The 27,589-nt window shown below is 41.9% G+C and overlaps 1 protein-coding gene across 1 annotated transcript in view; it reads left to right on the plus strand.

The window, feature by feature from the left end:
• The window catches only part of LOC137537613 (uncharacterized), a 167,289-nt gene that overhangs the window by 124,860 nt on the left and 14,840 nt on the right, over positions 1 to 27,589 (plus strand). Inside the window, exons 5-12 of the mRNA XM_068259498.1 lie at positions 2,735 to 2,774; positions 6,220 to 6,300; positions 11,896 to 12,003; positions 16,837 to 16,946; positions 19,488 to 19,536; positions 23,449 to 23,569; positions 25,013 to 25,107; positions 27,416 to 27,481. Coding sequence (XP_068115599.1) covers positions 2,735 to 2,774; positions 6,220 to 6,300; positions 11,896 to 12,003; positions 16,837 to 16,946; positions 19,488 to 19,536; positions 23,449 to 23,569; positions 25,013 to 25,107; positions 27,416 to 27,481 — 670 coding nt within the window. The remainder of the gene's footprint in view (positions 1 to 2,734; positions 2,775 to 6,219; positions 6,301 to 11,895; positions 12,004 to 16,836; positions 16,947 to 19,487; positions 19,537 to 23,448; positions 23,570 to 25,012; positions 25,108 to 27,415; positions 27,482 to 27,589) is intronic.

The following is a 27,589-nucleotide window of genomic DNA, read 5'->3' on the forward strand; positions in this document are numbered from 1 at the left end:
TTTTAGTTCAGAGTCATACCTGATCCCTGCATTTTTATTTTAATATTATAAGTGATCAATAAAAGTAATAAAAAGTAGTATGTTAAATGACAAAATCAACTATCTATTCGATTAGTTTAGACCTATTGACCTGAGTCGCCCAAAAATTAAATTATGATGATGGCTAAACCAATAGTAAAATTAAAAAGAGCTTACTTCTACAAAGGAACAAAGCTTGTATGAGGTAATGAAAAATTATTTCAATTCAGATACTAGTTTTGCAGATCAGAGTCTTACGGGCTGTCTCCACTCTTCCGTTTTTCTGTGCGTCAGTTTTTCTGCATGATTTGTCTGAGGCAGGGAACACACTTGACTTTCAGTTTTCCGCGCGCGTTTTTCTGCATACTTTTTCTGCACACTAAGGGCTCTATTCATAAAACCTTCCCGCAAGTTTTCCGCTCAAAACAGCGGATTTTCCCGTCCATTTAGCAAAGTGGGCATTCAAAAAAGCTGTTCCCGCATGAAAATCTACAATCCCCCAGCAGAGCGAGAAATTTCCGCCTTCTCCAGTGTTTTTCTAGATTAATCTAGAAAAAAGTAACAAAATGGCCATTCATAAAGATTAGAGGAAGCGGTATGTGGACGGGAAATACCGCTTCCTCTGATGTTGCGGATTACATACAAGTGAATGGGACAGACCTCCCAGAGAGAGCAGTGCACGGAGGGACTCTGCCGGCTGAAGTGTTTCCGCATGCCTTCCGACAGCTTACCGCCAGCTTTCAGCGGGAGATCTCCGCACTTGCATCGCAGCTTTCAAGATTTCTTTGAATGACCACCCAAAAGTGTGAAATACCGCTGCGGTATTTTCCCTCCAGGAGTTTTCTCGCAACAACTTTTTTATGAATAGAGCCCTAAGTGTGTTTCCATGCAGGAAAACGCTCGCGTTTTTTCATAGCAACTGATGTAATTGATACAGAAAACTGCCAAAATGTGCAGAATCAGGATGCAGAATGTCAGTTTTTTTTCTGCGCGCGAACAACACAGTAAGTGTGCACTAGCACATTGATTAACATTTTTTCTGTGCAGAAAACGCGCACGAAAACTGTCAAGTGTGTTCCCTGCCTAACAGTTTTGTTTTTCTGCATGTGAAAAACACATCCAAGTGTGAACCAGCCCATTGATTAACATTGGTTGCAGTTTTCCTGTGCAGAAAATGCACAGAAAAACTAACGAGTGGAGACAGGCCCTTGTATTCAAAAAAAATTGAAAGGAGTGAGTGCCTGGCCACAGTGTAATAGTACGACAGTCCTCTGTGAGGAGAGAGGAAAATGGCCCAATTACATTGTGGCCACAGAGGTTGGGGCGGACTACAGCGTTGGAGGCTAAGCTGTGGAGGAGGTAACCAAGCCTCCAGAAAAAAATGCCATGGCGTTACTGCATGACGGGGCCTTCCTCTTACATGGTGTAGAGTGGGCGAAGGGGGGTGAGTAAAGGAAATTGTGGCTATCATAATTCATTATCGTTAGTGTCCACAACAGCAACTTAAATTTACGCTGGAGGTCCACTTTACTGCAGTGAAAATGAAGAATAAATTTTGTTCTCAGGCTCTCATTGAGCCTTCTATTTTTTTCCCTAAGAGGGTCTCAACGGGGTCCAGAGAGTTGAAATAGTAAAGATTTTTAATAAGTTTTTCATTTATAGTTTTAAATATAGAATTTGTTTTTTACTTCCTGTAATCGAGCTTGAATGACTTCAAACTAGGTGTAATAGTTATTTTTAAATCTGCCCAGTTCCCTCTTTTATGCTTGATATGACTTTTGGAAATTTTGTTTCTCTGTGCTTAAAGCAGATCTAATCTTATATACGTTTACACCTAAAATCCTGTTTTGATTAGTACCATAACTAGAGTTTTTCACAGTGTGTTCAGCTTTCCTCAGCCTTGAATCAAGTACACCAGTTTTTAGTGTGTTCAATAAAGATTGTTCAATAAAGATTTATTGAAAAAAAAAAACGTAAGTTATAGTCAATCCGAGATAAACTTTTACTCATTTACTCATTGCATATTTGTGTTCCTTTCATATAGTTTATAGGGCATTCCTCAAGCCAAATACTTTTTTTGTATTGTTTTAATACTCCGATTCCCTATAAACTAAACAAGCCTCGCCCACAGCTTTTCACAGTGCCTTGGCACCGTAGCAAGGGCTTATGGGAGCTCAGTCTGGGCAGGAGGAGGAGGTTACTAGCCATTGATTTCAGAGGCAGAGGAGAGGAGGAGGGAGGAGACTGAATTTACACACAGGCAAGCTGATAGCATCTCCAGCCCTCAGGCCTGTGACAATGTGACAAACAGAACTTGGCTGCCCTCCTTGTATCACAGGAATAAATAATCGTAAACTTTTGAAGCTGTTTGCAGCTAGATATGCTAAATCTAAACTTTAGATAAGATATATAACAGTACTGTTGCTGTGTTTTAGAAAAAAAAATTAAGGTATTTATTTTTATGAAAAGTATTTTAAGCAAGGTTAGGGTGAGCCACAAGTGTATGTTTTCAAAAACTATTTTTTTTTTTAAATCTGAGCCTATAGTTTAATTATAATGCTTTTGTAGAAATAATAATACTAGCTGGGGAGTGTTATGTGGAGTCAGCAGGAAAAGGGTTAAACGGATTTACGCTAGGCCTTTTATAATATGGATTTTATAACTTGGCTTACTTCATACTTATTTATTAATACTTTTCTGTTTCTTTTTTATTCAGTGAGAATGAATTGCCTTCACGCACAGCGGCTGAAGAGAAGGTGCTTATGATTTTGTATTCTGTCATTACTTTTCCTTTAGTTGAACCGATTTCACTTGACTGAACCAGAAATGGTATCAGGGCCCTTCTTCAGTTTACTTTCTCTCCCATGTTTTCTCCTAGGTGATGATCTTTCATCTTCCGTTTTAATTAACTTTTCAGTTGAGTATTTTCTTGATTGCTGGTGGCTTAAAAGGCATTTTATTAACCTCCCTAGCGTTACGAGTGAGCCTGACTCGTCCATAAAAAAGGGCAAGGACGAATCACCTACGGCGTCACTGGCATGCCGGATCCCTCGCCAGCACCTCGCGGCTTCCCTGCGAGTGCATTCCTGATGTCTTCTCTCTGTTCTGCTCCTTCATTGCTTCCAGTCCCTCGGCGATCACATGTCCCCCAGCGTGTCCCTGTGATGACGCTGCCCTGGTGTGGGGCATGCGCACATCATGACATTAGACGGCAAATTAAACAATTTTCAAACATCTGTATTGGATCCAATATAAAACATATTAAAGAGTACCCAAGGTGGATTTTATATAGATTATAGGACACAGAGGCAAGTTCTCTGCCCAATGACATGCCTCTGTGTCCTTCTGGTGCCGCTGCCAGTATCCCCGGGCTCTGCTGTACCCCCCCCCCCCCCAACTAGCGACAGGTTACTAGCCTCCTTTTGCTTTGCCAGCTATCAATCACCTCGCACCCCAGCCTCCTCCACTGCCTCGCTCCCCGTCTCTTCTTGCATCCTCCAATTAGTATCTAATCCGAGACCCAGGAAGTACTTCCGGGTCGCGGTTATCTTAGGGGGAAATATATATATATATATAAACCTATGCAGCAAACGTTTAAGAAATAAAAGGTTTTTTTTTTTAAAGTGCTTTTATTATATTGTATGCATGCTTGCAGACAGCTTGCAAGCGTTCTGCAAGAATGTATATAAATACAATGTAAATAAATATATTACATTGTATGTGTATTTATACAATCTGTATATAAATGCTTAACACTTTTTTTTTTTTTACCTCTTCTGGTACGAAAATCATGTGTAAATTAAACGCAGGGGAGGTTAATATGTAAAAATATTACAGGAGAAAACTTCAGAGAAAAAGGGAATTGAATAAAGGCCCTGGTCTGAGTGAATGGAGGTAAAATAAACTTGTCTCAGATCAGGTTGAGGCTCTGGACCAGGGGGCAATTTGCTTATTAATTGAACTAGTAAAGATGTCTTTGGACTACTTACCAGATTTCTGCATACTGTGCCAGGAAATCTGCACGCTTTGGCTCCACCCCCGTATTCTATCATTCTTCTCTTGATCATGAAATTTCCCAGTTGGCACTGTTGTTTCATTAGTGACTAGTTTACACACCATGCTATAAACAGGACCCTGGAATTTGCTATATTCAGGTTAAGCTGCATGACTTATTTTCCAGATATCAATTTTTCTCCACTTAGGCGTAGATATTTTCCATGTCTTGTGTGAGGCCCTCAGAGGCCGAGCTTGTTTTATTCTTTTTAAATGTCTTAATTAGAATTGATTGAGGGAAATGGTTTAATAACCATAAGTATAATAAGGGACCATAAACCGGGTTTAGGTGGCCATACACTGGTCGATTTGCCATCAGATCGACCAACAGATAGATCCCTCTCTGATCAAATCTGATCAGAGAGGGATTGTATGGCTGCCTTTACTGCAAACAGATTGTGAACCGATTTCAGCATGAAATCTTACGCACGGACAGATCGACGGGAACGATCGATTTCGGTCGGAAATCGATAGTCGGTCAGCGTTTGCGCAACGATTTCACAGCCGATTCGATCACAGTGATCAAATTGGCTGTATATTGGGGGAAAAATCGGTAAGTGTATGGGCCCCTTAAGGAAGCAAAGCATTAGATAGAATAACTTTCTGGCCCCAAACATACTTGGAACTATAGTACGACTCACATTCTGTGGATTCACCTGCTGGGTGAGACAATCAGGTGTGACCATGTGACCCACAAAGTAGGAAGAACAATAGATCCCCAATTACATGTCCCAGAATCACAGTATTACAGTAAAAACTTGGTGTCTATATGAGAAGGTGGAACTTTGTAGGTCACAGGAAGTGATACAAGACCCCATCCCTCCTAACAGGAACTAACAGGCTCTGGAGTCCCAAGGAAGAACCAGCGCAGACGCTCTTGCAAAGCGAGGAAGTCCTGTAGAGTGTGGGAGGCAAAAGCAGGAAATGCAAGGACTTCTGCATGCAGAGTTGGAAGTTTCGGCTCTGAATGCAGCAGTGTAGGCCAATGGAACGTAACGGAATGCAGGTGGAAGCCATTAGTTAACCGCCCTTTCCCGCTCTCACCTCCCACACTCCACAGGACGCTCTTGCATTTTACAATAGCATTCCAGCTCATCCCTAGTCACAAGAGAGGAGCATAGCGCCACCAAGCACCACTTCACAAGGGAGTTTTCAGTTTTGAAATGTTAAAGTGAACCCGAGGTGAAAATAAACTGATGAGATAAACAATTATATTTATCCTCCTACTCCTAAAAATGACTTTTTAAGACATCCCAGGATTTTATTTTATATTTAAACATTTAGAAAGTTGATTGAATGTTTTGTTGTCTCTGCTCAGTTGCAGTCTATTAAGTGTCCCTAAATGAAAATACATTAACTATATTGACCCTTTCTCTCTCCATCTGCTCTCAGAAATATGTAGAAAATGTATTTTGTTACAAAAAACTTTTATGTTTGTAATTTGCTTATCAGTGATGTTTACTGTATTCCTGACAAGCTCCTGACAAGACAGAAGCTGTCATTTCCAGCCTTAAAATTTAACTATTTCATGCAGCAAAATAAAACAAGTAAAACTCCCTGGTTATTAATATGTTTAGTACTGTACATACACATGTTTATCTCATCATGTCACATGTCACCTCGGGTACACTTTAATGTCATACTTTGATTTACACTAATCTGGATACCGAGAACGTTTAGTCTATTCCTGCTCCCAATGCAAGATGATACAATCTAGGCAGCCGTAGCAGCCCCTCTTATACCCACTGCTAATAACTCCTTCAACTCAGATGCTTCTGGCTGTGATCAAGTTAAGACCTTTTTTCTTTAGCTATAGAAGCTTTGTTACGCAAACTCAAGCATTTTGATGCTACATTTTTAGATGGTGTTTTTAGATTACTGCCTGGGCAATGGGCTTTATAAAATACTTCATTGCCCAGGTAGAGTAAGATACATTTGCTAAGTGCCGGTTTCCATTTTTTACTTACATGGTTTCGTCATGGATTATTTTAGGACTGGGTGTTGTTTATGCACTCCTAGTTTCTGGTTATCCTTTAACGTGTGTTTCTTATTATTGGCTTTGCTCAGAAGGTTTTGGCAGCAGCTTGTGGATGTGGTTGAGCAGTATTGTCAGTTAATTGCTCACTCGTATTATTTTATCCCGATCAGCAAAAGCAGCAAGAGATTGAACGTGTGGATAAATGGTTGAAGATGCTGAAGAAATGGCAAAAATACAGGAACAGTGAAAAGGTGATGGCAATACTGAGAACTGCTTAAAAACATTGAGGGACTGAAGTGAAGATGACATAGTCAATAAAATTGCTTATTTTTTTTACAATATTCATTTAGAAACGATTTCGTCTGTGTTTCCTCATTGTGAAATCTTTCCTCACCCTGATATACATTATGAACATTTTCAAAGGTGGCGACCTCTTAAGTTCTGTTAGGTGCAGCTCTGTGGAATGTTTGTTTCTGAGAATTCTGAAGCCAGTAAAAATAACTCCTGGTCTCACAATGCTCCGGGAGTAGAATTCTGCAAAGCTAAGCAGCCAAGACTAAGCGTCACTGGTAGGGCCAGGTGAAAATGCTGTCTCCGTGTAGCAATGCCCAGAGTTTAGTCAAAGATGCCTGTCCTGTCCCAGTTAATTTAAAGGACCACTGTCGCAAAAAAAAGTAGGCAGTTAAAATATGACAGAACCGACAGGTTTTGGGCCAGTCCATCTCCTCGTGGGGATTCTCAGAGTTTTCTTTGTTTTCAGCAGCATTTCCTGAACAGCAGTTTAACTGCCAAAATAGTAAGATACTAGCCAGCCTCCCTCATCACTTGTGCACTATTTTGTCAGTTAGACTTTGCAACTGCTGTTCAAGAAATGCTGTTGAAAACCATGAGAATCCCCCATGAAGAGATGGACTGGCCCAAAACTTATCGGCTCTGTCAGATTTTAACTGCCTACTTTTTTCACGATAGTGGTCCTTTAAAGCAGTAACATTAAAAGCTGCCAAACACAGTATCTCCTGTCTGTGCTCTGTCCATCCCGAACATCAAAAGAGCTATAGCTTGCCCAGCAAGCTCATGGGGAATCAGAACTCCTAGCAGTGTGTAAGGGGCTACAAAGGAACAAAAGGCCCTCTTAGTAAAACGCTATGCAAAACCTTCTGTTTTAAGAAGGCAAATTTCTGTTTTGCATAGCGTTTTAGTAAGAGGGCTTTTTGGTCCTTTTTAGCCACTCCTAGGAGGTCTGGGTCACCATAAGCTTGCTGGGCAACCTGTAACTCTGGGTGTTTCAAGTCCTACCTCATAGAGCCACATTAATCTATGCCATGCACTGATGAGGAACATCCAGTCTGAAGCAGTCTGTATGCATGTTAGATTATTTTGGCTCTGTCTAATTAACAAGCTGACACAGCATTGCATTCCAACGGTTCTGGTGTTGTGCATTGGCTTTCAGGGGCAACAAAGGCATGACTTGCATATTCAGCAGTGATGCATTGTGGGACACCTCAGAGCTCACTCCAAACTGAATAATCGCAAATACTTTCTGTTTTGCATTAAGGGAGTATTGGGCAAGACAGCTTGACAAAAGGGCAGAGTTTTTTCCAGTTAGATAAACTATTGACTCCACCCCTGTCAATCAATGAAACAGCCAAACGGTCTCTTGACGGTTCCTCTGGTAATACTGCCCACGGCGTCCAAAGAGAGCAGATTAATACCATGGGTATTTTTTTTAAATGTAACAATGGCCATAGCATATTTACTGACTGTGCCATATACTATTCATATAATGCAGAAGGATTTACTGAAAAGTCAGTTTGGACTGTAAGGAATAATGTTTTAATGGTTATAAAGGAAAACAATGCTGATTGATCATAGTACACTCACAGGTATCTGTGGTTTTATTGACTTTCATGAAAAAAAAAAATAATTGTAAATGCCCAGATTTGTAAAGTGCATGCATCCTAATTGCTCCTCGTAGGTGTCCTGGCATTCATCAAACGCCCAAGTAGGAACCTGATGCTTGTTTTTACTAAACTCATTTGCAAGTACTGGGGCCCTTAGTTTTCACAGCAGACAGCAATATTTATTTATTATGGGTGTGTCTGGTAGAATAGCTTCAAGGAACTTCAGGAACCGGAAAGAAAAAAAACAGAAAACGCAGTGTGTAACCACAGTAGAGAAGTAATGAGTAAGTGGAGAATCCAGTTTCCACACGGATCTCTGGGTGAGACTTCTTCAGAATTATTATTGATCGTTCTCAAAAAAGGTGGACCACTGAACTAAGTCACAGTGGAAAACACCTGTCTAGGGGAAGGATACTCTAAGGGCCTGAGCCCACTACTGCAGCTGTGTCCGCTTCTGTCCACTTTTCAGCATCTGTTACATGGATGTGTAACTGAAAAGCTAACATAACTGCGTCAGTGGGCTCAGGCCCTAAGAGATGGGAGAAGGCACCCCAACAAAAAAATTCTGTATGTGCATAATTTGTCAAGCTTGTAAAATGTAACAATCAAGGGTATAGGGTATAAAATACAATTTTTACTGGACACTCCACAAGAAGCCACATGGGTCTTGCCTACTTCTCCAGGTCTAGAAAAAACAGTGTCTTGGCGTTAGCTGTCTAAGATTACATGTCATTTAATATGTGGATGTAGGATGTGGATGGAAACTATCACCCGTAGATTTGCCATGAAATCATACAAACTGCATGTCCATAAGACATAATTCAAGCCCAAGATCCTAGAGCTGCCAGGCAATTGTTCCTAATTGTTTCTGCAAGGGCTGGGTAAAACATGGTGGACCTGGTCAGGTCACATCCTAGCTCTGCTTTGCCTGTAGCCCAACACATGGATTTGAAGGCTAGCAGACCCCACATCTAACTAAACACAGGGCCACCAAACACTGGCAGACTGTGAAGTGGACAATCAAGGACACAAGCAGTCCCATGGTGAATGGACTATTCAGTGTCTGGATGGGAGTGCTCCGCAGCAGGGCGTAATTTTACATAGTTTTAATTGTTTGGCCTTTGCTTATTAATGTCAATAAAGTCTTTTATATTTTGACAATACACTGAAAACGGTGGTGTTATAATTGAGTTTTGAAGATAATGTCACAGAGAGACAGTGCTGCTCCCACATTGGTGGTAGGTGTATGCGTGCATGAAAAGGGGGTGCAAGGAAATTTGGGTGCCCAATTTTGGCTAGTAGAATCTCAGTAAAATTTACTAATATTCTATGTTTTAAAAGTTTGTTACAGTAATAAAATATCAGTAAATAATACTGATATTATACTACATCTAACACTATTCACACACCGAAAATTCCCTTACCCATGGCTAACTTTAACCGTACCTCCTCTCCTTCTCATTTGTTCTGTGACCATATGTAAGCCAGTTGTCACATATGCTGTTTATCCATCTTAGCCTCTGTCATCCTTGTGGTTTGCCCTCATTTTTCCAAGCCTCAAGTATTTCTCCAAAAAATTCTGTTTTTCTCGTTATGTAACCAAACTATTTGAGTCTTAATAGTAGTATCAGCCCTTCTAGTGACCACTCTGGCCTTATTTCTTTAAGTATTCTTTAAGTACAATGGTTAATTTGCATATATTCAGCAGTGGTGCCTGGGAGACATCTCGAGCTCACTCCAACCTGAATTATCGCAAATTCTTTCTGTTTTAGGAAAGCAAACTTTTGTTTTTCTTTAAGTATTGACTGGTTAGATCAGCCTTTCTCAACCTTTCTACCCTGGAGGAGCCCTGTAAATAACTTTTGGATCTCAAGGAACCCCTGCAAAAAATGTTTTGATCTCAAGGAACCCCTGCATATATTTTGCAGGAGGCATGGTCTTTAAAATTATGTGTGGCTGTTTATTTCACTACCCCCATTACACTGCCACTCATTATACTGTCTCCTGACCCCCCAATTTAGTGCTTCTGGTTGAAGTACCACCTATTATAATATGCTCTATTATACTTCCCCCACGATGGGGGAAAATGCCAAGGAACCCCTGCAGAGTACTCAAGGAACCCTGGGGTTCCAGGGAAACCCTGGTTGAGAAAGCCTGGGTTAGATCTTCTAGCAGTCCAGGGAACTCTCAGTAGTTTTCTCCACACCCACAGTTCATAAGCATTATTTATAGGCCAACTTTTACAGCCATATGTTACTACTGGGAAGACCATAGCGCTAAATATCTTGATGTTTGTTGGTAAAGTGATATCGCTATCCTTCAGTTTTTTGTCCAAACTTGCCATAGATTTCCTCCCATGCAACAAGTGTCTTATGCTGCATACACACTTGAGATAAAAGTCTTTGGAAAAGGCAAGGGCCTCAATTCACTAAGATCATGCTGGAGATAATAAGGAAAGAGAAAACTTACCTCCACATAAGAGAGAGTTATCTTATCTCTTCATTCCTTAAGTTACCTTCTCTGTAGATATTTTACCTCCTCTGTAGTTATTTTCACATGCAGTTAATAAACAGCCTGTCTTTAACTCTGGAGTTATTTTAAGGATTGAAGAGTTAACTTAAAGACAGAAGAGTTAATTTTAGGTTTGCCTGAGGTAAAATGTTTCCTGAATACTACATGCCTTATCACCATGGTAACAACTCTAGAAGAGTTATCAAAGACAGGAGATAAGCTTAGTGAATTGAGGCCAAGGTCACAGACCAATTTTACCCCATTCCATGTAGTATGAGAGCCATACTATACACCGTCTATTCTATGGAGCTGCACTCCCCATCAGATAAAATCTTTGCAAGATGCTGCACACAAAGATGCCCGTACATATTCAAAAGATCAGTATCTGCAAAAGATCTCTTCCTGCAAAAGATCCATTCCTGCAAAATGCCTTCATAGTCTATGAGATCTGCAGATCCTCATACACATCTTGTTTAACAGACTTCATCTGCATATCTGGCAATCATCTGCAGATCTGAAAATCCATCCTGGTGGATCTGATCTGCAGATGATTGCCTGTTAAACAAGGTGTGCATGATGATCTGCAGATCTCATAGACTATGAATGCATTTTGCAGGAATGGATCTTTTGCAGGAACAGATCTTTTGCAGATAATGATCTTTTAAATATGTACGGGCATCTGTGTGTGCAGCATCTTGCAAAGAGTTTATCTGATGGGGAGTGCAGCTCCATAGAATAGTCTGTGTAGAGTATGGCTCTCATACTACATGGAAGGGGGTAGAATTGGTCTGTGATCTTGCCTTTTCCAAAGACTTTTATCTCGAGTGTGTATGTAGCACTAGTTACTTAGTTTCAGCCATCAAAGTGGTTCGCCCCCCTCTTCCCCCAGTTTAACCCTTAAACACTCTCCTCCCCCCCCCCCCCCCCCCCATGCCTAACCTTTAAAAACATGCCCCAACCACGCCTAACCTAAACCGACCCATCGCCAATCCGCCGCAATTACAATAACATTGGGGCACCACCATAGGCACCATTATAAATTGCGGCTATACTTTGAAATTAGGGCACCAAATTTCACAGTATAGCTGCAATAATGGCGCCTATGGCAGCATCCATGTTTCTGCTGGTAGTGGGCTCCCTAATTTCGTGCTTCGAGGTGTACTGTATATGACTAATAGGGTTTAGTGAATCTTACCTTAGATCCAGAGCTGGCTTAATTGTTTACAGAAAATAAAAAATGGAGTGCCTTTTGATATGTAATTGCTTGTGTAGGAATTGCCTTGTCCCCGTTATTCAGATGTCTGTGGTGTGTTTAGAACAGCTCTGAGGTAACTGATGTCTGACTGCAGTATGGCTAACGTTGGCTCTGGTAAGTCATTTGTGTGAGCTCCTGACTGACTCATTCCTCCTTTGATTTTATGTGTATGGACACAGATGTTCCGCAGGGTGTACAAAGGCATTCCTCTACAAGTGCGGGGTCAGGTCTGGTCGCTGCTGTTGGATGTTGACGCAATGAAGACAGAAAACGATGGTAAATATGAGGTATGTTTATTCATTTATCGGTTTTTCCTTTTTTTTTGCCTGTCTTTTGCATTGCCACCAAAGCTTTCATGCATTATACCTTCTTCAACAAAAACAATATATAATCTTTAAACATTTTTTAAATAATTACATTTTATCCATGCAAAAGTAAGCAATTAAAATACACCCACCCACGTGAAACATATACAGTAATAGCATCAGTTTAGAAGACAACCTCCCTCTGAGAGGATTAAAGGATCGCCTCCTTCTGTGGAACCACCTCTTGCTGAGTTACAGCATCCAGTCTATTGCAGAGGTGTCAAAAGCATGGCCTGCAGGCCGAATCCGGCCCTCCTCGTCATTTTATGCAGCCCTCGAGAGCTTCAAATGTGCATCATTATAAACCGTAAAATAAAACCAGCATTTTTCCCAGGCGCCCTCACAGTGCTGCCCCCCTTGCCCACCCAAAGCTACGCCTCTGGCAGTGGCGTGGGTAACATAATGGCAGGGCAGACTGAGATCCTAGCCATAGGAGGGAAAGGAAACTGAACAGTGTGTGGTCTTGCTGTCCAATGACAGTTTGCAGCCAAAACTTTTGATTTGAAAGTTTTTGCAATATAATTTTTAATGTACAGTTTCATGAAATGTGAGTTTAGAACATGCATAAACTAGAGAGAGAACAGGATCAAAAGCTGATTTTTAACAAACACTATCTAGTAGAGGCATGCTAGAAGAAAAGTGATTGTGATCTTGAAAATAATAGGAAAGCCAAGAGACACCTTCACAAATATTGGTAGAGTGCAGGGCAATGGTTTTGTTTGCCCTGGATCCAGAGCAGAATCATCCACAATGCAACCTAGGCAGGTTCCTGGGGCCTTGTGGAAGTAAAAGGAGCCCAAAAGACACTTTTTTGACCCCTCACCTCATAAGGATGAGCCAAAGCTACTACCTTGCGTAGGGCTTTATTTCATCTTAATCCATCCTTGAAAAAACTGGAAAAACCGCTCACTCTACTCCAGGACAGTGCCGGGACCAGGACTGCCAACCCAATAGCAGACAGATACAGAGAAATGCCCGCACAATGGCCTCAATTCACTTAGATCATGCTGGAGATAATAAGGCAAGAGAAAACTTAACTCCACTCAGTGAGAGTTATCTTATCTCTTCATTCCTTACGTTACCTCCTCTGTAGTTAGGTTACCTCCTCTGTAGTTAGGTTACCTCCTCTGTAGTTAGGTTACCTCCTGTGTAGTTAGGTTACCTCCTGTGTAGTTATTTTCACACGCAGTTAATTAACAGCCTGTCTTTAACTTTAAAATTCTGGCGTTATTTTAAGATTCGAAGAGTAAACTTAAAGACAGAAGAGTTAACCTTAGGTTTGCCTGCGGTAAAATATTTCCTGAATACTACATGCCTTATCACCATGGTGATAACTCTAGAAACGTTATTAAAGACAGGAGATAAGCTTAGTGAATTAAGGCCAATGTCCATAAAATCAAGTTCCTTTATTATGGACGTATCCAAAAGTCATCACACATCACCAACTGACATGTTTTATCCCTTCCTGTATGTGGAGATATGGGTGTGTCCATGTCCTTGGGGACCACCCACTGCATAGGAGGAGGATATAAGAGGCAACCCTGTGTCATTTTACAACAGCTAAGATTAAGGACCAATTGGTCCAAAACATGTCAGTTGGTGATGTGTGATGACTTTTAAATACATCCATAATAAAGGAACTTGATTTTATGGACATTGTGCAGGCATTTCTCTGTATCTTAATCCATCGTTGCCTGGATCTAAGCAGGTGGTTGGCACGTCTGTGAGTGCCATTTCTGTTCAGTGTGTGGATAAAACTCCTTTTCAGCTGATTTGATGACACAAAGGGGAACCTACACAATATTAGGTGTTTTCAATGTGCTAGATCAATACTAGAGATTTTGTTGCAGTCCGTCCATTTGTAGGGTTAATTCCCCTCCTCTCCCGCATTCTGCCAGGCCCACCATTTTCTTGCCACTTGGCTCCGCCTCCCATGACGTTGCCCCCTGGTCTCTGTGGTTAGCTTGACTCCTCCTCCAGCTACAATCTGTTCACAGGCTCCGCCCCCTCCAGAACAAGAGTCCCAGGAGCTTGACCCTCCGTGAAGTTGGACAGCACTGTTCAGTGCATCTCAGAGTGGCATGCCCTTTAAAAATAATGTGCCGCAGAGATCTGCAAAAGAAAGCAGTTCAGTCCTAGTAATTTTGCAGGTGACTTCAGCCCTTTCTCAGTAAATTAAGCAATCTGCTTTTATAGCTTGTTCTCCTTTTATAGCTAGTAATGAAGTTATAGTATTCTTTAATTTATGACCATAAGCACAATAGATTCATCTCCCTAGGTCATGTGGCTCAGATTTCTACTATGCTGCCTCTTTGTGGTGGATAGTACGTTGTACAGTAGATATAGCTAGCCCTGCACAGTAGAAATTGTGGAATCCTCTGGGAATAGAAAGAGAATGATTTGGGCATGGTTTGGATATGGCTGAGTGAGCACACGCAATACAAATGAAGAGAGAGATTACAGTTTAGCACTTGGTACTTTTGACCTTGCTTATCAGTTACAGAAGCATAATGAAGATTGCACAGTCCCAATTAGTCACAGTTTATATTGAAAGCAAGGAAGTTTGTAGAGAATTGTCCTTTTCACAAACTTCTGTGCCCTTTATCAAGGTCAAAACACTCATTACTGCACATTTAGGCTTGAGCAGAGGAAAGGACATTTTTTGTCTGTTCTCCGCTCCATAGTGAATGGCTCCTATTGTATAGATATGAGCCGTTCACACTTGTCACCCTGAATCGGATCTGCAGGATCCTTGGCAGTAAGCGGGCCGCACTTCTGTGCAGTCCCCGATTAATCCCGGGCACAGAGATGCATTCTCCCATATACCATATTGAAAGTGCATCTGCTCCGGGCTACAGCCGGACCAAGGCGGACCATCGGCTCCCGCTGGCCACACGTGATCCGCAACAAATGGGAACAGAGCCTTATACTTTTGTACACAGGGACTAAACTTAAGCTATAACAAGAATAATTCCAGTAAGGCCTGGTAAACACAGACAGGTCTGTGCTGATCCTATAGACAGTCATTTAGTAGTCAATCACACCAGAACGCAGAATCAGAAGCATTTTATTTGGTCAAAGAAGTTTGCACTACAAGGAATTTGTCTTGGCAGTTGCTTAGAGAGCCACTGTAGTGACATATAGTTGCATGCAGTAAATTATTCAGGATACACACTTTTACAGTAATTTTGGTTTCAGCATCAGAAACACTTCCGATAGGTAACCGGTGTAAACGACTAGGAAGGATGATGGCCTTAGCCACCATTCAATCTTGACTGGCCAATTTTAGCACTTCCGTGTAGTATGAGAGCTTTCCTACACAATCTATTCAAAGTATTTAAAGTAAACCAGAAGTGTATTTTAAATACAATAAAAAGATGCTTACCTAAGTAGGGGAAATGCTCTGGGTCCTATAGAGGCTTCCCGTTCCTCTCACAGTCCCTTCGTCCAGCTCTGTCTCCCCCATTAGCAGTCCCTGACCGATGGGTTGGAGACTGCTCTCTTCCGCTGTGTGAGGCTCTGTAGTGCACACGCGTGAAGGGCTTTCTTGCTCCATCGCACAAGCGCAGTACGGACCCGCCCATCTTCTTGCTGGTTCTGTTTGTTCACAATTTAACATGCAAGGTTTTCGCATCTGTGGATGATGCATGGATGTTCCGAAGCATTTCCCTCTCCTGCCCATATTCCTCTTTTATTAATGGATGCTGGTTCACCCTAAATTGGCATCTTACACTACCAATCCCTGATGCCTACTGGAACACTTGCGGGCAGCTTTGACTTTGTTGGCGCTTTTGATAATGGACACATACAGCAAGTACTGCTGATTTATTTTTTTTTACTGTAAAGCTTTTCATGCATCTGTATGCTAATTAAAGAGATGATTTGCATATTTAGGAGTGATGCATCATGGGAAACCACAGTTGCACACATAGAGCTGAATTATCGCAAATACCTTGTATTTGCCTTGTATTTGTCTGTATGCATCACCAGCAGTTATTGACCCTTTCCCAACGACCCCCATGTCAGGGTGCTTGAGACTGGTGCCTCTTTCCCCTTCCCCCCAACCAGGTCTCAGACAGAGAAAAAATGAATACGAATGATGTCTGATGGTATCAGTATTCTGCAATCTGAGATTGTATTTTTAACTTTTGTTGAAGATAAGTGCACAAGACCCCTGCTGGGACAGTGAATTACAGTTATTGATCTGCTTCAGCTATACACCTGTCTCAGTTTTCTTCTGTGCTATTATTAGGCTGTGGTAAACGATAGAGAATGATCTTGTTTGCTTAAACCCTATCACGAGCGTTGCTTGCCTGTTATAGGCATCTTCTTGATGGCTGCTGCAAAGAAGTGAATGTTTCAAAGTGGACCTGAACTCTTGCACAAGACAGAAGGAAAACAGAGAGAAATGCACCCTGTATGTATTTAGAGAGTTTAGCCTGTCTAATTTCCCCATTCTGTGACTAATCACAACTGCAATTTGATCTCTCAGCTGTGTCCGCTGGCTGCCTTGGCAGAGCAGCTAATTTGTAAACAGTATGTTAACCCTATGTCTGCTTCTGTGAAAGCAGGAAGTAGACACAATGCAGATTTATTGCTGGTTTTGTATCAGCTGTAACAGACTTTTTTTTCTTTAAAGGTCATTATGATGTTGTTTATCTTTTAGAGCAGAGAGGAATTTCTGAGTTCAGGTCCGCTTTAAAATACTTTTCAGTGAACAATAGGAGACGGAATATCTGTTGTTTTGCTTCCTAGAAAATGAAAGAGCTGGCCAAGATGTATTCAACAGAGATCAAACAGATTGACATGGATGTGAATCGTACGTTCCGTAATCACATTATGTTTCGGGAGCGTTATGGAGTCAAGTAAGTGTTAAGTACTCACCATGCTGACAAATGCCACTATTTTACTTTATTATGAAGCACATGATCAGTAACGTGAGTTCTCTCAGGTCATCTCTTAGGCGGGGAGCACACTTATTTGAGTAGTGCGTGTTTTGCCATGCGCTGCTACACTGGCACTTAGAGTCATTGCCCAATTGGGAATCGTATGTAGGCGTTCATTCACATTCACGTTTTTCCATGGGATTTTAAATCGGACAGCTTTCTGCTTTTTTCCACACAACACTCACATTCACAATTGCAATGTATTCTGCCACATCTTCAAAGTTGCAAACAAACGTCGTAAATCGCATGAGAGAAAACTTACTCACAAAGGTAATTTCAGAGCAGATGCAGAGAGGCAGAAGCCAGGGGATCTGCAGAAAATGATTTGACACGTTTATTATGCTTTCCGCTTTAACACTGCAAGCAGGTTTTGCATTTGGACAAAAATGAAATTGTGCCAGTGTTAAAAGGGCACCTTTCATTTGGCAGATCACGCGTGATCCAAAAAGTGGACTGAAATGCGGCCAGTGGAAAAAGGAGCTCTAGGACTCCCGGTATGTTTGTTTTACAGGCAGGACTTCTTTTCCATTATACTTTAGTTTTAGGCCTAATTTTGATTTAGAATTACCATGAGAGGCCCACACCCCCATACTGTAGCATTTTATACTGGAGGTACTTTTTAAAACTGAACTGAAAATAAAAAAAAATAAAAAAAGTTTCACTTACCTGGGGCTTCTGCCAGCCCCTTGCAGACGACCTGTCCCGCTTCGGTCCTCCACAATCCTCCGTTCTCCCGCCACCAGCTAGTTTCTGTTCGGTCGACTTCTACGTTGGTGGACCACTGCGCCTGTGCAGCCCTGTCACGCGTAACCTTGTTTGCAGTTGGCGAAACCAAAACTGGCAGCGGGAAAATGGAGGATCGTTAAAGACCGACGTGGGACCGGACGGCTGCAAGGGGCAGCCCCAGGTAAGGTAAACACTTTGTTTTTTTTATCTTCAGTTCCACTTTAAGGGGACTCTGGTTACCTGGGAGGAGAGGGAGATAATAGGAAACCTGACACAAATGGATGCAAAACATTTTATGCTTACCTGGGGCTTCCTTGTGCCCCCTTCAGGCTGTGGGCTCCCTTGCGTCTCTCTGGGGTGCTCCGGTCGTCCGGTAACCGTCGGGGTACTTCCGTCGGTCGCGATCCATGGAGTATGCGCAGTCCAGGCCGCGCATGTGCAACAGATTGCAACTTATAGAAGACAGACAACCAGAGCGGCCCAGAGAGATGGCGAGGGTGCCCACAGCCTGGAGGGGGCCAGAGGAAGCACCAGGTAAGTATACATGTTTTGCAACCATTTGTCTCAGGTACACTTAAAGCAGAAGTTTAGACGTCTACGAGAACATGAAGACCTATGACTGGATGCAGATTATACTTCTTTTACTACAATTGCAACTTTATTTAGGTATTAATTTTAATGCTTAAAGGACAATGTAACATGATGAGATAGACAAGTGTATGTACAGTGCCAAGCACACAAATAACTAGGCTGTGTTCCTTTTTTTCTTTCTCTGCCTAAAAGAGTAAAACATCAGGTATGCAAGTGACAGTTTCTAACCGGATCGGGACTGGGTCAGACTATAGCATAACCCTCACTGATAAGTAATTACAGCCATAAAATACTTTCCTGTCAGTAAATAATTTCTTGAAGCAGGAAAGGGATAAAAAGGGTGAATAATTCATAGATCTGAGCTCTAGCATACTTCAATGAAGGTGTCAATGAGCAGAAACAATGAAAGAGTAAAAACTTAAAAACTAGATTTAAATATAAAATTACACTGTGGGATATCTAAAAAAGTCATTTTTAGGAGGAAGAGAATAGATACGATTGTTTTTTTTCATCAGTTTATTTTCACCTCGGATGTCCTGAAAGATTAAGGGCCTGTTTCCACTACATGCAGATTGGATGCAGAATGGATGCAGATTAACTGACTCCACAATGAATGCCTACGGGAAAATCTGCATCAGAAAAATCGCGTTTAGTGGAAACAGGCCCATAGGCTTTCATTGGAGTCAGTTTTTCTGCATCCATTCTGCATTTAATCTGCGTGTAGTGGAAACAGGCCTAAATGATAATTAAAGAACAAAATTGGGTGTTCTGATACCTTTATGTGCCCTGTACTAAGCAGGGCTGTGGAGTCGGTACAAAAACCTTCCAACTCCGACTCCTCCATTTATGAAACCACGACTCCAACTCTGACTCCGGGTACCCAAAATGGCTCAGACTCCGACTCCTCGACTCCGACTCCTTAGTCTAATACTTAACAGGGCTGTGGATTTTGTACAAAAATCATCCGACTCCTGACTCCGAATTCTCAGTTTATGAAATTAACGACTCCAACTCTGACTCCGGGTGCCCAAAATTACTCTGACTCCTCGACTCCGACTCCACAGCCCTGTTACTAAGTGTATTTTGCTGTTCTACAAGTACAAAATGATTTATATGTTTAACAATCCTTGCATCTCTTTACAGACAGAGGGCGTTGTTTGATGTCTTGTCAGCGTATTCTGTCTACAATACGGTAAGACATTATGAACATGTGAATACAGATTTTAGCAGAGCCTGGCAAATAGTGGCTGGAGCCCATGTGAGGTTACTGGGGGGAGGGTGTGAGCTGCCCAACTCACTAACTTGTGAGATCACAGCAATGGCTTTCTCTTCAGCTTGTCCATTTCAGACTGCAGTATTTCAATGACGAGAAATGCACTGCAATAAAATCTGAGCATTGGGCAGATAGGAAACCGCAAATGTTGGCTTTGTATTGGATGCAGTTTGTGTCTTAAAGGGAACCTTAACTGAACGGGGGGTAAAGAGTTTCACTTACCTGGGGCTATTACCAGCCCCCTGCAGCAGTCCTGTGCCCTCGGCGCCGCTCTGGAATCCTCTGGTCCCCCGCTGTCACTTAGTTTCGTTTTTGACGACTCACCAGTCGCCGGCCGCCATGCGTATTATTGGACGCATTCACCAATGCAATTAGCACTATTGCGGACCACAACGCGTACAAAAATACGCGTTGCCGCATATCTACGCGTGCGGAATGCGGCAACGCGTATTTTTGTACGCGTTACGGTCCGCAATAGCGCTAATAGCATTGGTGAATGCGTCCAATAATACGCATGGCAGACGGCGACTGGTGAGTCGTCAAAAACGAAACTAAGTGACAGCGGGGGACCAGAGGATTCCAGAGCGGCGCCGAGGGCACAGGGCTGCTGCAGGGGGCTGGTAATAGCCCCAGGTAAGTGAAACTCTTTACCCCCCGTTCAGTTAAGGTTCCCTTTAAAGAAAACCCGAGGCGGATGATGACTTAAAAAACAGATGCTTACTAGGAAGAGGGACGCCTCCTCATCCTCCAGAGGCTTCCTGTGTCCTCCAGAAAACCACCGCTGCCCAGGACCCTTTTGCAGTTCATGTCCGCACTCTCCACTATGCACAAGCACATCCTGCACCCTTGTGCATATGGCTGCTTTGTCAGAGGTGCTAACCAAAATAAAATACATTAAAAACTGGTAAGCGGTGGACTTACCTCCCATTTAATGACCCAAACTGTCAGTTTCAAAAAAGCACTTATTGATCACTTATATATTCCAAAGCAGCCACGCATTTTGCAGGGTGCAACCAGCTTTCTCAGGCAAATATAGGAGTATCTGCAAGGATTCATGAGCACTTGGCGCCTCCGTGCAGACACTCCTATATTTGCCTGAGGAAGAGGGTTGCACTTTGCGAAATGCGTCACAGTTTTGGAGCATATACAGTGGGTTGCAAAAGTATTCGGCCCCCTTAAAGTTTTCCACATTTTGTCATATTACTGCCACAAACATGCATCAATTTTATTGGAATTCCACATGAAAGAACAACACAAAGGGGTGTACACATGAGAAGTGGAACGAAAATCGTACATGATTCCAAACATTTTTTACAAATAAATAACTGCAAAGTGGTTTGTGCATAATTATTTGGCCCCCTTTGATCTGAGTGCAGTCAGTGGCCTATAGACATTGCCTGATGAGTGCTAATGACTAAATAGAGTGCACCTGTGTGTAATCTAATGTCAGTACAAATACAGCTGCTCTGTGAGGGCCTCAGAGGTTGTCTAAAAGAATATTGGGAGCAACAACACCGTGAAGTCCAAAGAACACACAAGACAGGTCCAAGACAGGTCAGGGATCAAGTTATTGAGAAATTTAAAGCAGGCTTAGGCTACAAAAAGATTTCCAAAGCCTTGAAAATCCCAAGGAGCACTGTTCAAGCGATCATTTAGAAATGGAAGGAGTATGGCACAACTGTAAACCTACCAAGACAAGGCCGTCCACCTAAACTCACAGGCCAAACAAGGAAAGCGCTGATCAGAAATGCAGTCAAGAGGCCCATGGTGACTCTGGACGAGCTGCAGAGATCTACAGCTCAGGTGGGAGACTCTGTCCATAGGACAACTATTAGTCATGCACTGTACAAAGTTGACCTTTATGGAAGAGTGGCAAGAAGAAAGGCATTGTTAACAGAAAGCATAAGAAGTCCCGTTTGCAGTTTGCCACAAGCCATGTGGGGGACACAGCAACCATGTGGAAGAAGGTGCTCTGGTCAGATGAGACCAAAATGGAACCTTTTGGCCAAAATGCAAAACGCTATGTGTGGCAGAAAACTAACACTGCACATCACTGAACACACCATCCCCACTGTCAAATATGGTGGTGGCAGCGTCATGCTCGGGGGGTGCATCTCTTCAGCAAGGACAGGGAAGCTGGTCAGAGTTGATGGGAAGATGGATGGAGCCAAATACAGGGCAAACTTGGAAGAAAACCTCTTGGAGACAGCAAAAGACTTGATACTGGGGCAGAGGTTCACCTTTCAGCAGGACAATGACCCTAAACATAAAGCCAGGGCAACAATGGAATGGTTTAAAACAAAACATATCTATGTGTTAGAATGGCCCAGTGAAAGTCCAGATCTAAATCCAATCATGAATCTGTGGCAAGATCTGAAAACTGCTGTTCACAAACGCTGTCCATCTAATCTGACTGAGCTGGAGCTGTTTTGGAAAGAAGAATGGGCAAGGATTTCAGTCTCTAGATGTGCAAAGCTGGTAGAGACATACCCTAAAAGACTGGCAGCTGTAATTGCAGCAAAAGGTGGTTCTACAAAGTATTGACTCAGGGGGCTGAATAATTACGCACACCCCAACTTGCAGTTATTTATTTGTAAAAAATGTTTGGAATGATGTATGATTTTCGATCCACTTCTCACATGTACTCTACTTTGTATTGGTCTTTCACGTGGAATTCCAATAAAGTTGATGCATGTTTGTGGCAGTAATGTGACAAAATGTGGAAAACTTCAAGGGGGGCAAATACTTTTGCAAGCCACTGTAAGTAAAAAAAGAACTTCTATTGATCAAACTGTTTGGATCATCAAATGGCAGGAAAGAACACTGTTGCTTCCCTTTTCACCAATTTTCAATGTATTTTATTCTTGCTGTTGCCTCTGATAAATCATTTTTTTCTATTTACTTTTGTCATTTTCGTATGTATACTTCCACTTCTTTTGTTCTATTATGTCCTTTTATTCGCTTAATAGGAGATTGGCTGCCCTCCACACTACAACCTACCACAATACTGATCAGGAGTCTTTCTCTTACTGCTCTGGTGGTCCATAGTGTGAAGCAATCCAGTGTGAAGACCCTTGGCATGAAAGCGTACTATTTGATCATGTCACCAAGCATTTCTTATGGTCCATGTGAATGAAGGAATAGTAATGTTCAGGTTAAAATTCAGTCATTTCATTTGAGGGCTTATTTAAATGTCACCAATGTATTCCTGTAGGTGTATACCATGGACCAATAGGAATTCCCAATGAGAAGTTCAAATGCCCACTAATAGGGCCCCTAAACAGTGTTGTAGCGGCACAGTGACCGATCTCCTGTCACGCTAACAGAACAACAAATAAATATACAGATGAAAATGTTTTTTTAATGTAAATAAAGTCTGTATTTCATAGACTGAAGTTTACGGTGTGTACATCTGATGTGCAGTACCATGTGTAAAATGGCTATTCTCCCTGTCACGTGCCCCCGCGGGAGCGGTATATGTATCTACACATCTACATACTACAGCTCTGATCTCCCAAAATGCATTGCAGCCAGGAGGGAGCTCACAGGTGGGGGGACTACACAGGCAGCCACCTTGTAGGTAAGCAGCGGCATTCCACCTAACCCCCCGCCTCATACTGCGTAAGGAATTGGGGAAGTTCATTGTAAAAAAAAAATGTGTACTGGTGCTTAGCCTTTTTAAAATCACCAGAAAATGCTTCTGAAATTGCTACAAAAAGCGTATTGCGATTTGCGTTTTGCTCCCCTACATTCTTGAAATATACAGAGATAATGTCATGTGAGCACACCGTAGTGTCTGTACAGTAGTGACCTGCCCTTTCTTCTCTACAGGAAGTCAGCTACTGTCAAGGGATGAGTCAGATTGCTGCAGTGCTGCTTATGTACCTGAATGAGGAAGATGCTTTTTGGGCCTTAGCACAACTGCTAACCAATCAGAGGCATGCCATGCATGGTGAGTGTTATGGTACTTGCTATACATTTAAGAGGAATTTTTAGCATGCAGTGTGACGTCATGCTTTCTTGTTAAATAGCTTTTGTACAAATGATAGTACTTGTTTTGGACTACATGTAGAAATCAATAGACCCATATGTCTTAACAGTGCACAGAAGGGAAGAGGAGGCCATGATAAGTTAATGGCTTTGTGGCAAGGAAGTAACTTCCACTCTTCTGACATCTCTTATTTTGGGCACAGATCTCTGGGTCACATGACTGACCTTTCCGAAGGGAATTTTTCTGGAACATCTGCATCAAATATGAAAATTATGAGAGTAACGGCAAAGCCTTCTATTTACCTTTACTACGGTAACCCACAGGGCTGGTTCTAGACTTTTTGCTGCCTGAGGGCTGGTTTAGATGGACGTTTGCGGAGCGTTTACCGCAAGCGTTCAGAACGTTGCGGAAAACACTCCCATTCAAGTGAATGTGAGCGTTTACACCGAGCTTTTGCGCGCGTTTACATGAACACGGCGTTCGGGTCCCGATTTTCGTTAGCGTTCGAGCTACCCCTGGAAGCGACACGTAGCTTCCAGAGGGCGGCCAACCGCGACGGCTAATGTCCCCCTAGGGGAAGAAAAAACGCGACCGCACCGAAACGTGACGCGAAGGCTACTGAAAGCCTGACCGCGCAGCCGCCGCAACGCCCCCAAACGCGACGCCACACAGACGTCCGTCTGAACCAGCCCTGAAACAAACTTGTGAGGATGCGCCCCCTGACTTGGAATGATCGCACACACAGACATGCTGCAGCTCAACACAATAGCACACTGGCTGGCTGCGAGTCCGTGATAAACACACTGCTCATCCTCAGCCACTCCATTCCTCCTCAGGAAGGTACACACAGTACAAAAATGCTACCCCTGAAATCTCTGCTCCTGGTGCAAATGTTTCACCTTGCTTCAAGAGAGAACCGGCTCTGCAAACACAGACAAATCTGGGAGGATAAACTAGGGTTTTCATAATAATAATAATAATAATATCATCACTACAACATACAAATAATAAAAAGCAAACAGAAACAAATATAACCTTTAGATAATCAACACTGATGGCTAGTGATGTCTGTTGGTAAAGAATTTGCCAGTATATTAAGAAACGGACCAGTAATATACTGTATGTGCCTAATTTGCCTAATAAGTTAATGCTTTAGGGACTCAAGTGATTATTTGTTGCATATAATGTCTTTACCACTGAATCGGGCACATACCGTACATTATGTTTATGTAAAGGTGTAACAATTTTTCTACTTTATTTTTTTTGTTTTGTTTTTTACAGTTGTGTATGTGATATGGTGGTTTATACAGGTGTAAATGCACTGCAAGGCTGATATTTGCGTTGTCTGATTTAATGTGTGTTCTAAAAGTACAATAATCCACTTCTGCCAATGTTTTCTCAAAGGGTTTTTCATTCCCGGATTTCCAAAGCTCCAGAGGTTTCAGAGTCATCACGAGCAGATTCTCAGCAAGCTGTTTCCAAAGCTGAAGAAGCACATGGTATTGTCATCTCCTGTACTGTTCATATTGTTTATACCCTTCGCTTTAGCAATGCTGTAGCAACTACATCCAATAGTTCTACTACTGTAGAGAGGTCCAGGGAAATTATATAGATGACCTAACAGGCTCAAATCAATGAAAATAGGTGATGAAAAAAAGATTAACTTTTATTCCATTACCTGCATTCAATAATAAAGGAAATAGTAAATGATTGAAAGAAGTTCAGTTTAACTTACCTAAAGGTTGCCACGAACGGTCCAATTTCTAACGAAAAATCGTTCGAGCGATCAGAAATTCTGATCGGATTAGTTGTAAATAATCTCTGTTGGTGGACACAATCAATTATGAACGAGTGAAAAAAATGTCGTCCAAATTAATTTTCGTCGAACCAAAATTTGGATTTTCCTGTTGGTTGTGATAGGAAGCAAAGATTGGTTCGTTGATGGTGTGGTGAACGATTTATTACAATATGATTTTTCGCTAGAAATTGGATCGTTAGTGGCCACCTTAAAGAAAACCTGAACTGAAAATTAAAAGTCAAAATAAGCATACACAAGTCATATTTACCTTCCATGTAGTCTACTCCTCAGTGTCTTTCTTCTGTCCTGCGTCCTCTTTGTTTACTGTGGTCAAGGGAATTTTCCGTCCTCTATTTTGAAAATGGCCATTACCCATGACAGCTTTCTGGTCAGCACACAGTTAAACTGTAACATCGCTCACTTGAGCCATAGGGAAACATGGACATTACCTGGTACATCAGTTTTCCTCTCAGCTATAACTGACAGCAGCTGATATTTTACTGACAGCAACTGATATATTTCAGATCTGACCAAATTTTGTCAGAACTGGAAGGAATTATTGTCAGAAGAAAATGGTGAGCTTCTGAGAGGAACTGATGGCAAGGTAACTATGTAATGTTCATTTGAAGTTACCTCATGTGTTTATTTTAAATATTTTTACTCAGTACAGGTTCTCTTTAAGGCTTCTTCCAGCCCCTTGTAGTTCTTCAGGTCCCTTGCATTTCTCCTGGTCACCTTGGTTGCGCCTCTGTCCCGACCGATTGAAAGCCCCGAGCCTGACAGGTTTTGGGCCAGTCCATCTCCTCATGGGAGATTCTCAGTACTTCATATATTCTTTGCAAAAGCCCTCCCTGGAAAAGGATCTATACAAAGATGCACACCACCCACACCTGTTTGCACACTATTCTGGCAGTTGGACTGAGCAACTGTCGTTCACAAAGTGTTTTTGTAAATAAAGAAAAACACTGAGAATCTGCCATACCTGTCAGTTATGTCAAGATTTCTACTACCTACTGAAAGACAGACAGAGGCATAAGAGAAAATTATTGTAATTTATAGCACATTTTACTCTGGAAGAAATGTACTTATTTGCATGTGTTTTCATATATTTAGAATTTTACAATTTATTTGTGATAGTGGAATAAGGCCCCGTTCACATTGCACGTGTTGCCGTCCGGATTGCAGCAACGCATGTACGAGGCAGACACGCACGACATCAGAAGTGCATAGATTACACTGTCTGATGTTCACACTGCATGCGTTCCGGACCAGTGCGGTCCAAAAAGAATGCTGGAGCATTTTTTCCCGAAACGCGTGGCTCAGCCACACAACGCATGCAAACGCAGATGGCGTGCATTCGTACGCATTGCGTTCCGATCACACGGCCATCTGCGGTTGGTAATATGAATGGGGCCTAAGCAAGCAGCTCGGGTGACCCAAACCACTAGGAATGTATTGGGGACTAAAAGAGACTGAAAAGCCCTCCTACTAAAAAGCAGTGCTTGGTGTGGTTTGCCTTCTTAAAACAGAAGGTACTTGCCACAATTCAGCTTTAAGTGAACATCTGTGGCGACCCACAATGCACCGCTACTGAATTTGTGACAGTGTCACAACTATTGCGAAAAATTATAAAGTTGAAAAAACATGCATGTAAATGTAAATTTCATAAAAGAGTAAAATGCACTATCAATTATTTTGTTCCTATGTAGGTAGGGAAGCTGACTGATATCTTTATATAGATCTTTTTATAGGGACTACTTTTGTAATGCATAAAGGTAATACTAAGACTCTCCTCTGAGGAGATGGACTACTCCAAAATCTGTCAGATTTTTACTACCTATTGTAATTGACAGCAACATAGTAAAAAAAAGTTATTCACAGTGCACTTTACTCTGGAAGAAGTGTTTTTGTGGTCCTTTAAGAAAAGATGAGCTTTTACTAGTGATTGTGGAATTCAAAGTTATTCAGTGTAATTAATCTAACATGGCTGATGGTTTTTTCTTTCATAGGACAAGGAGGACATGTCTACTGGGATCTATACAACAAAGTGGTTTCTGCAGTGCTTCTTAGATCGGGTAAAAACTACAACCTACTGGGAAACTTAAATGTCTAAATTGTCCTTTTGACCTTTTGGTGTATTAAGCAGTTTGACTGTTTTCACCCTCTTCAGTTATAACATACAG

This window comes from Hyperolius riggenbachi, chromosome 11 (assembly GCF_040937935.1).
Source record: "Hyperolius riggenbachi isolate aHypRig1 chromosome 11, aHypRig1.pri, whole genome shotgun sequence".
Classification (NCBI taxonomy): Eukaryota; Metazoa; Chordata; class Amphibia; order Anura; family Hyperoliidae; genus Hyperolius; species Hyperolius riggenbachi.